Raw genomic sequence first — 14,564 nt, 5'->3', positions numbered from 1 at the left:
GGACACATTTTTGTGCACTTCATTTTTATTTGGAGTTAGTTTTATATATTCAACATTATTTTATTTTTATTTCATTAGATTTTATTAAATAGTTAAAACAATTTCATGAGTTTTTTAATATTTTTTAAAAATTTATTTTAAAATATTAAAGTCATTTTTACATGAGAGGACTTTCGAGTAGTTGAGCATCTTAATTTCACGCTTCTCAAAATCTTAAATTGAAATTTCAAATCACTTTCAATTTTTTACATCATCTTGCTTGACGGGTCCCCTACTTATAATTAAGGTTTGAGGACCACATCATCAAATATGATGCCACATCAATGTATTTTTTGTCAAGGTGTTCAAAAAGACCAAAAAAAAATTGAGATGAATACTTGTGCACTAAGTCATGTTTTATTGGTGTGTTGATATGGCATCACATGATTTGTTACTTTTTAGATCTCAGGAATTTATTACATTTTAGATCTCAGGAATTTATTGCTTTTTAGATCTTAAGAATTTATTTTGTTCCATTATGGGTAATCATCATCAATACTAACTGTATGCGGGAAAAGCGGGTCGATGAAACTCAAAATGTGAAAATGTTGTTCAAAGGGCTTGTCCACACACCCACAAGACTTCTTGGTGCAAGTTATGGAGTCATGAGAAATGACTCAACTTCCCAAGGTAGGTTCCATGGTTCTCTATCTCACAAGGTCTCTCAAGTCAATGCCTTTGCTCTCAGATCACTGAGCAAAGTGACTTAGGGATGACAAATGCAAGAACGAGGGATGTTTTAGATTGATTTTAACATGAATGCGTCTTATGTATGCATGATTCTACAAATGAGCTAAACTAGATTATAAGTTGACAAGGTTAGTAGCAATACTATCCTAACATGATATAGTAGTTATATGATTTAAGCTAATGATAATAGAAATGCTCTAAAATGCTTATTAGATTAATTCCTATTACAAAGAGAGGCTAGATGTATTGATAAAATTGAGCATAAATGAGATACTAAAAGATTGGATCCTTTAAAATGGAGAAATGAGAGCTCTATTTATAGAAGAAACAGGGCAATGGATGGTCAGGATTGGAGGAGTTAATCAAGGGTCAGGATTGAAAGTTATCAATCCATGTTTACAATTTTCACCAATGAAATGGTGACAATTGTCAACATAAGATTGCTTGAGAGGAGATGTAAAAAGCACTAAATGCTTGAGAAGACCTCGTGGTTACCTTAGAAGGTAAGGGTTAAGGTTAGGTTAGGGTTATCCAATGGATAAAGCTTTTACCCAAGGGGTAAACTCTTGTGCAAAGGTTAAAGGGATAACCATACTCAAAGCAATGAATGCTTGATGAGACCCCTGGGTTAGAAGAGGGTTAAGTTAGGCAAAAAGTCTCTAACCATGCCACTAAGGGTTAGTTAACCATTAATGGTTTGAAGACTTTGGGGACAAATTTGTAAGAGTCCTTCCAAATTTGGGGGTATTCAACAAGTTATCTTGTTGAAGGCATAAAGGCTTTAATGCCTTTTAAAGACTTTACTCCAAATTTGAGAAGTGACCTCCTCAAATTTAAGGAAAGGGGATAATTGATGGGTTTAGGTTAATTGATTAGGATTGGATAGGTTCTAGAAGAATTTAGGAAGAGGGTTAAGAGGCGAGTGGGAGATGTAGGAAAATGCAAGTGGGTGAGGAAAATAGAATATAAAATTAATTTATTTCAATTGTGGTTGCAAGTTGGGGATTTAAATAAATTAGATCTATTTAATTGGGGTAAACTATTTAATTAAATGTAAATTTAATTAAAAAGTAGAGAGAAAGGATTTAATTAAATAAAATGATTTATTCAATTAAATGACATAAAGGACTTAAGTGAATTTAAATAAATAAATTGAATAATTTATTTAATTAAATAGAAGAATGTGGGTGATTTAATTAAATTAAATTTAACTAAATAGAGGAATGAGAATAAAATGAACATTAAATATTCATTTAGGAATATGATCATTTTTATACGTCTACATTTTGCCCCTCTTTGAAGTGACGTGTGTGCACATGTTGATTCAAAGAAAATGATGTGTCGTCATGATTTGGTTATGATCAGTGTGATGTCATGTCGAGATGCTCACGTCGTGCCCTAGATTTGATAAATGATGTTGATAATGCCCCCTCGGGAGATGAATCAAAAATTTGAAAATTTGATTTATTTTGATAAATTTGATTGCATTTTAAATTTTTGTCTATGTTGAATGCGATAAGTTGATTCATCTCCCGATAATAATATTTGTGAGGATTAGAAATGAGACCACGAGCAATTTACGTGCTCATCCACATAACCCTAATTTTTCATTTACCCTATAAAAATGTAAAAAGTGATTTATTTTGTCTCATTTGTGCTTGTTGACTTTGGAGAAAGTGACACTTGGAGAAAAAGTCAAAATGTTGATTCCCTTTGTTTCTCATCGATTCGAGCGCGTTCGGAGGTATCGGAGGCCAGCCACGTATGGACCACCGGTAAGTCAGCATTTTTGACCCTTTTTTTATTTTTGTTTTGTCGTTTTTAGGCATGTTTTAGAATTTTTTCACGCGGATTTAACGATTTAGCGCGTCGGGTAAAAATCGTAGCGCATATGATAAGTTGCGTAGTGCGTAGTGTTTAAAGAATTAGGGTAGCGTCCGGGTAGATTAGGATAGCGCAACGGTGGGTTAGGGTAGCACATAGAAATAGGTTAGCGCATCGGGGGCACAGGGAAGCACATAGGGGAAAAAGGGTAGCGCGTAAGAAAGACCTAGCACATAGGGTTAGCAGGGGCTCGCATGGGTAGTGTAGGATAATGCATAGGTATGACCTAGCGCGTAGGGTTAGGCTCATAGCATAGGGCCCAAGTAGGATAGCGCATAGCCTAGAAATGGACTAGAGGGTAGTTTAGGTGGCGCATCAATAGGACAGGGTAGTGCATAGGTGTAGGCTAGCACGTAGATAAGATTTTTTAGCGCATGAGCGAAAAAATTTGGGTAAAGGAGGATTTTGGATGAAGAAAAATAGGTAGGTTTTTGCCAGTTTTTGTCGGGATGGGTGTGATAGTTAGTCTGCGTGTCTGCTGTCATTGTTTTGATAAGTTGTCCAATATGAGTTTCGATATGGTTTGTGGATAGATAACTTGATTTGATCAGCAAATGTTGTTGGCCCCCTATTCTTTGGATGAGATTTAGATGGTAGCCTTCGCTCTGCATCCACACAAGGCCTCTGGACTAGACGGAATCAATGCAGGATTCATCCAGAAGTGTTGGGAATTCATGGGGCATGACATTTGGTTGATTATAGAAGAATTCCAGAAGAAAAAGAAGTTCGTCAAGGAAATCAATCACACTTTGATTGCTCTAATCCCAAAGAAGGTTGATTGCACGACAATGAAGGATTACAGACCTATCTCAGTGTGCAACACTATCTACAAAATTATTGCTAAAGCAATGGCAGAAAGACTGAATAAACTACTTCCTAAGTTAATATCAGAACATCAGAACAGCTTCACCCCTGGCAGAGAAATCGCGGACAGCATCATACTTGTATCAGAAGTAATTCACACAATGCACAAAGAAAAAATGAGTGGTATAGCTGTCAAATTAGATGTAGAAAAGGCTTATGATCATGTAATATGGAGTTTTCTTGTTTGTGTGTTGGATCGTTTAGGATTTCCCTCCGCTTGGATTGAATGTATCAAACAATGCATATCTACGGTCAAATTCTCAATACTGGTAAATGGAAATGTTTGTGGATTCTTCCCGGCTACGAATGGATTACGACAGGGCGGCCCTTTGTCTCCATCTCTATTTGTATTAATGAATGAAGTACTCGGGAAACTTATACAAAAGAGGCATGTGAGGGGCGTTTGGAAGGGAATTCGAGTGCATGAACAGCTAGATGCTATTACCCACTCACAATTAGCAGATGATACTATGGTCTTCGGAGAAGCTACCTTGACTGAAGCTAAAACTATTATGGAAACTCTTCATCTCTATTCGGAAAGTTCAGGGCAGATTATGAACAAAGAGAAATCTCAGCTCTTCATTTTCAACACAAACAAGCAGACCCAATCAAGAATATCCCGGTTAATGGGAATTAAAGTTGCGGAGCTTCCATTAAAGTATCTTGGCATAAGAATTAATAAGGGTTGCCGCCAATCCCATATTTGGGAAGAGGTGTTGCAATCTTGCGAAGTGAAATCACTGGCATGGAAAAATCGGTGATTGTCTCAAGCTGGTTGTTTAGCTATGGTCAAATCTATTTTATCTGTGATCCCTATTTACAGCATGTCTTGCTTCAAACTACCTGCGGCTGCTGGGAAAAAGCTGGATAATCTATTGAGGAAATTTGTATGGGACAATGCAAAAGATACCAATAGAATTCCACTTATCAGTTGGGATACAATGTGTCTCCAAAAGGAATCGGGCGGTGTTGGGCTACAAAACATTGCGCTTGATGCCAAGCTAACCTGGAAGATGTATCGGGAACCCCAAAAGTTATGGTGCTCAATATTCAGGAGGAAATTTTTGGATTCTAACGAGCCTAGCAGAATTCTGACTATTGCAAACTCGATCAAGGACTCAGCCACCTGGAATTTCTTGTGGGACTATAGATATATAATAACAGATCATATCTCATGGCAAATAGGAAATGGGCAATCAACAAAATTCAGGTACGATTCATGGAATGGGGAGATGGCAATTTGTGACTTAATTAAAGATCCGACATGGATACAAATGGTTGAATCCCAATTGGGATCGTTTGTAAATAACTATTTTGAGGAAGATTTGCCTAACACGTCACACAGAAGATGGAAGCGGGTGAACTTGGGGAGCTCAGACTCAAATGATTGCATCTTTTGGTGCGGGTCTAAAACTGGAGAATATAAAGTCAACTTGTGATACCATGTTCAGCGGGAGCAAGGCTCTGTTAAGCTATGGCCACATAATCTATGTTGGAACAAAAGACTCCTCCCAAAGGCAGGTGCATTTCTCTGGACTACTCTTCATAATCGCATCCTAACTGGAGATAGATGAAACACATTGGAATTTTTGGCCCTGATTGGTGCATTATGTGTAAAATAGCTGAAGAAACTGCAAACCACTTGTTGTTCAATTGTCTGATTGCTAAAACCTACTGGAATTGGTACTTCGGGCAAATAAATCTTACTACTGTTCGTAATGAATCCTTATTGGAGTTCCTATTTGCATGGCCTACTTGCTTTGACTCAAAATGGAGTGACCTATGGCTTATCGGTCCTTCTATGATTACGTGGCATATATGGAAGGAGAGGAATAGGAGAATCTTTACTGACTCTCAAATCCCTATGGAGAAGCTCATTGGGAACATTAAACTTGCCATTGAGGAAGTTATTAACAGAAAACACAAAGCACAAGGCAGATATTATAACATATGGGATCAAAACATGGAGAGGAAGTGGCACCATAAGGATTACAAAATGGGATCTAAAGGCAAAAGTAAGAAGGTCGACAGAAAGCATGTTAGATGGAAAGACCTCACCCCTGACTAGCTCAAATTAAACTTTGATGGGGCAAGCTGGGGCAACCTGGGTTCTTCTGGCTATGGTACAGTAGTGTGCAACAACAAAGGGGAGTTGATTGTCGGGACTTTTGGAAAAATTGGGCAGGCGACCAACAATGAAGCCGAAATCCTTGCCCTCATTGTGGGTGTTAACATATGTATAACCAACAAGCTATCAAATATAACAATCGAGGGTGACTCCCTTCTGGTTATAAACGGGATTATGAAATCAAGATTTGCAAATCAAAGACTCTGCCAATGGATCTCGTGCATATCACAGCTCCTTTGTCAAATCAGGGCATATGAGGTGAAGCATATATATCGAGAGGGGAATCAGTTAGCTGACTCACTTGCTAACTTAGGCATTGACTCCCCCTTGAGTCGATGGTCTTTGATAATACAAATGCACCTTTATCAGTCAGAGGACTGATAGAATCAGATATTAGACCCTAATACGGATGGCTCAGGATGAGGAAATTGTCCTTTGGATGGTGAGATGGCAACAAAGGATGAGTTCACATAGACATGGTACCCCTCCTCGACCTATTCTCCTAACTTTACTATGGTTATGGCGACAGGTTGGCAGTCTAAGTACATGACAGTTTCTATTCAGTGATTCTCAAAGCTTAATTGATTTTGGAGAAAGGCGGTGGAAACATCCAGAACCTGTGCTTCTTTCCCTATAAATCCACGTGATTCCTATGGATGTTTATTGTGATAAATAAGTGGAGGAACAAATCCAGAAACTGTCGGGCTATCTCTGGCTGTTATATGGCTTATTTTTTTCAGGCCATACACGGCAACTATTTGATAGATTGTTTGGTTATGGATTATGCCTGAAGGACATATGTGTCCTTGTTTTGGTTTCCACAAGCATATACGACTATGTAATGTGTTTTGAATATCACTATAGGGCGCTATCCCCATCTTGATAGCACTTACCCTTTAAAAAAATATGACATAAAGGACTTAAGTGAATTTAAATAAATAAATTGAATAATTTATTTAATTAAATAGAAGAATGTGGGTGATTTAATTAAATTAAATTTAACTAAATAGAGGAATGAGAATAAAATGAACATTAAATATTCATTTAGGAATATGGTCATTTTAATACGTCTACATTTTGCCCCTCTTTGAAGTGACGTGTGTGCACATGTTGATTCAATGAAAATGATGTGTCGTCATGATTTGGTTATGATTAGTGTGATGTCATGTCAAGATGCTCATGTCATGCTCCAGATTTGATAAATGATGCCCCTAGATTTGATAAATGATGTTGATAATGCCCCCTCGGGAGATGAATAAAAAATTTAAAAATTTGATTTGTTTTGATAAATTTGATTGCATTTTAAATTTTTGTCTATGTTGAATGCGATAAGTTGATTCATCTCCCAATAATAATATTTGCAAGGATTAGAAATGAGACCACGAGCAATTTACGTGCTCATCCACGTAACCCTAATTTTCATTTACCCTATTAAAAGGTAAAAAGTGATTTATTTTGTCTCATTTGTGCTTGTTGACTTCGGAGAAAGTGACACTTGGAGAAAAAGTCAAAATGTTGATTCCCTTTGCTTCTCATCGATTCGAGCGCGTTCGGAGGTATCGGAGGCCCACCACATATGGACCACCGGTAAGTCAGCATTTTTGACCCCTTTTTTATTTTTGTTTTGTCATTTTTCGGCATGTTTTTGAATTTTTCCACGCGGATTTAATGGTTTAACGCGTCGGGTAAAAATCGTAGCGCATACGATAAGTTGCATAGCGCGTAGTGTTTAAAGAAGTAGGGTAGTGTCCGAGTAGATTAGGATAGCACAATGGTGGGTTAGGGTAGCGCATAGAAATAGGTTAGCGCATCGGGGGCACAGGGAAGCGCATAGGGGAAAAAGGGTAGCATGTAGGAAAGACCTAGCGCATAGGGTTAGCAAGGGCTCGCATGGGTAGTGTAGGATAGTACGTAGGTCTGACCTAGCGCGTAGGGTTAGGCTCGTAGCGCAAGGCCCAAGTAGGATAGCATATAGCCTAGAAATGGACTAGAGGATAGTTTAGGTGGCGCATCAATAGGACAGGGTAGCGCATAGGTGCAGGCTAGCACATAGATAAGATTTTTTAGCGCATGAGCGAAAAAATTTGGGTAAAGTAGGATTTTGGATGAAGAAAAATAGGTAGGTTTTTGCCAGATTTGTCAGGATGGGTGTGATAGTTAGTCTGCATGTCTGCTGTCATTGTTTTGATAAGTTGTCCAATATGAGTTTCGATATGGTTTTTGGATAGATAACTTGATTTGATTTACAATGTCTCAAGTTGATGTTGATCTGATGTTGATTCGATATGATGTGGATTTTGATATGGATGTTTGATATGGATGTGTGATATGAAATTGATTTGATATGCATTGTTTCAAGTTGATATAAATGTGGAACTTGAGTTGTTTTACAAGTTGATATGATTCTAGAACTTGAGTTGTGTTACGAGTTGATATGAATGTGAAACTTGAGTTGTGTTACAAGTTGATATGAATTTCAAACTTTAGTCGTGTTACAAGTTGATGTGATTGTGGAACTTGAGTTGTTTTACAAGTTGATATGATTTGATATGGAAATGGATTTGATATTATGTGGAAGTTGGTTAAATTTTCAATGTTTCAAGTTGATATGAATTTGATTTTGATATGAATTGATTTGATGAGGAAACTAATATTGGACTTGTTTTGTTTGTGATAGGAGCGCATTGGGATTATTCAGTTGCGAGAGCAATTTCTGAGATCGTGATCATTGATACCACTATTGACACAGGCTGACAGGGATATCATTGAGAGGTGTGGCCTATCCTCTTTGTTAGAGATGCCCCGGTATATCATTAATCGGGGTTTATTGACAGTGTTGGCCGAGAGCTGGCATAGTGACACCAACACCTTCCATTTGGTGACAGGTGAGATCAGAGTGAGACCTGAGGATTGCTACCAGATTCTGCAGATTCTCGTGATAGGTGCACTTTTACCGTATGAGCAGACAAAGGAGGGCGGGACAAGGCACTTCGTCGGTTTCTACAGGATGATACTGTTTGCGGATATGAGATCCCTTGGCAGGAATTCATTGATTTGGATTATGCTCCTCTACCATCAATGCTGGCAAGATTCATAGGTGGTTTCTTATGTCCCGACCGTAGGTCGAAGGGACTGGCAGTAGGATGGGGGTTGGTCCTGGAGGACATGGTGACACAAGGTCACCGATTCGCATGGGGGTCGGCTATGCTGGGCCACTTATACAGGGATCTGCATCAGGTGTTTTATTTGGGATACAATAGTTTATCAGCTGGGGTTACACTGCTACAGGTATGGGCGTGGGAGCATATTCCCGTAGCCAGGCCACTTGCGGATAGAGATAGGCCTGTTGGGTGCGCTTATGCATATGGATATAGAGGGATAGTTGTCCAGCGTAAGCTGGGCAAATTGGAGCATTGGAGGAGAGTACTAGATGATATTGATACAGTCGTTTGGAGACCATACATGGAGTGTGAGGTATGGGCATAGGATGGGATGGAGATGCCCTATGTCTACATGTTATGATTTTTTATAGGGCAGATGCCCTTTGTGATTGAGAGATTCCTGTACAACTGAGTGTTACGGCAGTATGGACGACAACGGGGGGTTCCACAGGGAGCATGTTTGTATGCTTGACGGAGATAGGATGTACTTGAGTGGGGACCCACTATCGATAGTGCGGCGGCTCTCGAGGAGTTCTTTCACCTAGTCGACTAGATATGGGACTACGCCTACAGAGTAGTGGATGCAGGGATGACGAAGGAGTTCGCCACACTATTTGCGGCACATGCAGTGGCTAGGATATCAGATCCAGCGGAGATGATTCCCATTTTTGACGATGAGGATGAGCAGCCCGAGAGGCTAGGGAGACGAGGAGAGGATGGAGAGGGGCTGGATGAGGGAGGTGGGGATGGTGGAGGTGATGATGGTGGAGATGGTAGATGAGGTGGTTGAGGTCGGCGAGGGGATAGAGGGAGAGGAGATCAGGGGAGAGGAGATAGAGGTGGAGATGGTGGTGACAGAGGGATTCCAGTGGAGAGAGCAGTTCAATGAGTTGTGGTGGATAGAGGGAGAGGAGGCTTGGCTATTGGAGCTGGGGGTGAGGAGAGGGTAGGAGAGATGATAGCGGTGGTGGGAGAGACTAACGAGTTTAGACAGCCGACTTAGAGGAGGAGGTCTGATGTGTTACCCCCACCAGCACCGAGGACAGGGGGAGGGATAGGGGGTACCACTTCACAGGTACCCATCTAGATGCGGATTCTGACGCACCGGGAGGACGCGCAGATTAGGTCGCTACAGTTATCACTGCAACACCTGCAGACACAACTATTGACACATCAGCGACAGATTACACACCCGACCAATGAGCGAGATACAGTTTTGGAGCGGTTGGGTCGAGCCGAGGCTCGAGCAGAGGCTTTGGAGAGAGCGGCGGTAGGTGGATTGATGAGAGACACCTTGAGAGAGGTAGCTTTGAGAGCCAAGGAGGCCAAGTACTACTAGAGGCATTATGAGGATGCGGTGCCCAGGGAGCGCCGAGTTTCGAGTTTTACAACCTCGAGATCCAACCGATCCAGGGAGACTGGGTCGAGGATAGAGAGCAGAGGCGTGACAAGGCCTACTAGACAGGATCCACCTGGAGATCCAAGTGTTGGGACATCTGCTGCGAGACCGTCACCCTCGGGAGATAGTCATACCTGAGAGACGTTGTTTCCATTGTATTTTGATCATTTTGTTGTATTGGCATAGACATGACATATTTTGTACATTGATCATTTTTGAGATATATATGACACCATTTTCCTTGATCCTCATGTGATGTGTTATGGATGATGCTTTCTATATGATTTTGATGTTTCTATGATGATGATGCAATGCTTAGATGTATGTGATTTGATATGTGATGAATATGATGTGTTAATGCATTATGTTATGAGATGTATCTTGAAAATGAGATGTATGATATGATATGCTATGAGATGTATTTTGAAAATGAGATGTATGATGTGATATGTTGTGAGATGTATCTTGAAAATGAGATGTATGATGTGATATGCTGTGAGATGTATCTTGAAAAATGAGATGTATGAAATGATATGCAACTAATTGTAAAATGATATGCAACTAACTGAGCATCCTCATTCTTTCGTTTGTCATTCCTGTATAGTCACATGTTTTTGCTTTCTTTGTAGTTATCATCATTGAACATTGATTTGTTGGGATATGTTGAAAATTTATACAAGCATGATGGTATAATTGAACCATAATGACTTGAGAAAAATTTAAATGATTTTTTATTTTGCAAGATAGCACAAGCGTCAAGGTATAATTGAACCAGGATGACCTGAGTGCGGATTGTGTACAAACAGACAAGATTAAACCATTTGTATGCGCAAAGTGGAATCATGTCTTCAGTGATATGCTTTGAATCACGTCTCGAGACAAGTATTTGCACAGTACAAGTGATCGCCTCACAGACATAAAACTAAAAAAATATTGGAGTCCCCATGAGTTTCTCTAGCTTGATGCTTTGTTGAGAAAATGTAGAGGATCCAATAGTTCAAAAAGTTCAAGGGCAAAAATAGTCAAAACTTCATGCAAGATGCAAACATTTGATACTTCAGAAAATCATCCATCATGTTTTGTGAATCTTTTTAAGTGATCAATGTTTTGTTCTCGTGATTGTTGATTTGTTTGCTTGATATGATGTTCAGAGTTGGCTGAAAGTTTTGATCAATGCTGCCCCTAGCTGAGTTTTCCTCTTAATGTGGATATGTACAGTGATTACCAAGCCATGGTGGGATACGATGAAAGGATATGTTGATAAACCAGGATAGTGACTACGCTAAGTATGTCCTAGATAATGCGATAAAATGTCGGGCGATGGCCGATAGTGCTAGACTGTGGATATAATGGCTTGTTAGTAAAGATAGATAGAGGAGTTGTCCCTTCGCAGTAGCCCCTGTTGCCAGGTTTTCACCAGTTGCTTTTATTGTACCTTTTTATTTGCTTTTTCTTGATTTTTGATTTTTTTTTTTTTTTTTGACATTTCCATGCATTAGACTACTCAAGTGTAGTATTTCTTTAGATGGATGTTGTTAGTTGGTTTGTCGAGCACATCTCCTTCTGAAATTGTTAGTTGATAAGCACTTGATCCATAGGCTGATATGATGACATAGGGACCTAACCAATTAGGTTCAAATTTCCCTTTCTTTTCCCGATCTTGCTGATTTCTAGGATTTTCCTTGAGTACTAGATCACCAATTTTAAAAATTCTGGGAATGACTTTGTGGTTGTAGTTTGTGCACATGCGTTGCTAATATGCTTTGAGGTGAGTGTAGGCATGTTGGTGTCTTTCATCTAGAAGTTCTAGCTTTTGCAGTCGGTTGACTCGATACTCTTCATCTGGAATGAGGCCTTTCAAAGAGACTCTAAGAGATGGAATTTCCACCTCAAGGGGTAAAATTGCTTTTGATCCATATACTAATGAATACGCCGTAGCTCCCGTAGGTGTGCGGATGCTAGTTCTATATGCCCAAAGTGTTGGATTGAGTTGTACGTGCCAATCTTTGCCTACATCATTCACTATTTTCTTTAGGATTTTCAATATTGTTTTGTTGGATGCTTCGGCCTGACCATTCCCCTGTGGGTAGTAAGGTGTAGAGAAACGATGTTGGATTTTGAATCTGTCACATAGTTCTCGCAAATCTTGGTTCTTGAAAGGTCGTCCATTATCTGTGATGATGGAACTGGGAATGCCATATCTGCAGCTTAGATAATTAAGGATAAAAGATTCAATTTGTTTCCTAGTCACTGTGGTCATGGGGACCGCTTCAATCCATTTGGTAAAATATTCTGTTGCAGTAATAATGAACTTGTGTCCATTTGAAGATGAAGGATGTATTTTGCCGACTAAGTCCAGTCCCCACTGGCAAAAGGGCCAGGATGTTGTGAATGGCTGCAGTTCCTGTGTCGGTGCATGTATAAGATTGCCATGGATTTGGCATTTAAGACACTTCTTTGCAAACTGGTAAGAATCTTTTTCCATTGTCGACCAGTAATATCCCATTCTTAGAAGTTTTTTAGCTAGATTAGGACCACTTGAATTGGTGCCACAAATACCTTCGTGAAGCTCTTATAAAGCGGAGTCAAATTCATTACGATTGAGGCAACAAAGAAGAGTACCATCTAGACCTCGACGGTACAGAGTATCTACAGTGAGAGTGTAACGGGAGGTTTGCCGGATAAAGTTGCGTTTTTGGTTTTGAGATAGGTCAATGGGTAGGATATTGTTTTTAAGATAGTCATATATCAGTCCGTATAATGGAGAGTGAGAACTGGTCAAGGCATAGATACCATGGGATTCAGAATGGTCATAGGCTGGGGAGAAAAGTTGCTCTACCAGAAACTCGTAACAACTCTGTTGCTCTGGAATTTGTAGTAGTGAAGCGATAGTAGCCATTGCATTGGTTGCTTTGTTGTCCAACCTTGGTATTTGCTCGAAGGTGATGTGTACAAAATATTGTTTGAAATCATCCATCATTCATTTGTATGGTAGTAGCTTGTCGTCCTTCATCTGATAGTCATTGTTTATTTGATTGATGACTAGTTGTGAATCTCCGTAGACTTAATTATGTGATTCTCCATTCCATGGTCATTTTGATGCCTATAACCAGTGCCTCATATTCAACAATGTTGTTTGTGCATGGAAACATGAGCCTATAAGATCTTGGTATGGTGTGCTCGTCAGGAGTGAGGAACAAAATGTCAGCACCTGAGCCATGTTGAGTATAGGATCCGTCAAAGTATAGGGTCCATTATTTGGTGGAAATAGTAAGAACATCCCTATCCATAAATTCGATCTCCATTAGTTGTTTTCCCGATAGCGGTGCTTCAGCTAGTTGATCTGCAATTGCTTGTCCCTTGATAGCTCGTCGCTCTGTGTAGTGGATATCAAATTCACTAAGAATCATGACCCATTTAGCCAATCTGCCTGTAAGAGCTGCTTTGCTGAGCAAATATTTGAGAGGATCAATTTTTGTGACTAGCTTAATTGTGTGAGCTAGCATGTAATGACGGAACTTTTGAGAAGCAAATACCACTATTAGACAAGCCTTCTTAATGAATGTATAGTTGAGTTCATATCTGTTTAATGTCTTGCTGATGTAATAGATAGCTCGTTCCTTGCCTTGTTGATCTTCTTGTGCTAATAATGCTCCCAGTGATATATTTGCCGTTGAAATGTAGAGAATGAGTGGCTTCCCTGCTATTGGACGTACTAGAACTGGTGGGTTCATTAAATATCGCTTGATTTGATAGAATGATTCTACACATTTGGCTTCCCATCTGAATGGTACATTTTTATGTAGCAAATGATTGAATGGTAGACTTTTATCTGCTAGTTGAGTGATGAATCACCTGATTGACTGGAGTCGTCCTTGTAGAGATTTGAGTTGGTTGATGTTCTTTGGTGGTGGCATCTCCATAATGGCTTGTACCTTTGCTGGATCCACTTCAATGCCCTTTGCTGAAACTATGTAGCCTAATAATTTGCCTGATGTAACCCCGAAGACACACTTCTTAGGATTGAACCTAACTTGGAATTTCTCCAATCTGTCAAAAATCTTTTCCAAAATGCTTAGATGTTCTGCTCGGGTAAATTATTTAGCTAGTAAATCATCCACATAGTCATCCATGAAGGTATGCATCATGTCATGAAAGATTGTTTTCATTGCTCATTGATAAGTTGCCCCAACATTCTTTAAGCCAAATGGCATTACATTCCAACAATACGTTCCCCAAGGACAGGTAAACGTTGTTCTATCTTGATCCTTTGGGGCTATCTTGATTTGATTATAGCCCGAAAAAACATCCATTAGTGATAGCATTGCATGGCCTGCTGTGAGGTCTACAATTATGTCGATACTGGGCAAAGGAAAGTCATCCTTTGGACATGCTTTGT

The 14,564-nt window shown here is 39.6% G+C and overlaps 1 protein-coding gene across 1 annotated transcript; it reads left to right on the top strand.

Annotated features, from left to right (window-relative positions):
• Positions 1-3,461: 3,461 nt before the first annotated feature.
• Positions 3,462-4,916, top strand: LOC131856820 (uncharacterized). The gene is made up of 2 exons (XM_059208757.1): positions 3,462-4,135; positions 4,301-4,916. The coding sequence occupies exons 1-2, from the start codon at positions 3,462-3,464 to the stop codon at positions 4,914-4,916; spliced, it is 1,290 nt and encodes a 429-aa protein (XP_059064740.1).
• The last annotated feature ends 9,648 nt before the right edge of the window (positions 4,917-14,564 follow it).

This window comes from Cryptomeria japonica, chromosome 7 (genome assembly GCF_030272615.1).
Source record: "Cryptomeria japonica chromosome 7, Sugi_1.0, whole genome shotgun sequence".
NCBI lineage: Eukaryota > Viridiplantae > Streptophyta > Pinopsida > Cupressales > Cupressaceae > Cryptomeria > Cryptomeria japonica.
This window is presented reverse-complemented; position numbering and strand designations above follow the sequence as displayed.

Coding starts and splice junctions, on each gene's coding strand:
- LOC131856820 (XM_059208757.1), top strand. CDS start 3,462: ATGGCAGAAAGACTGAATAAACTACTTCCTAAGTTAATATCAGAACAT. Junction 4,136..4,300: donor GTTGCGGAGCTTCCATTAAA/GTATCTTGGCAT, acceptor CCCTATTTACAG/CATGTCTTGCTTCAAACTAC.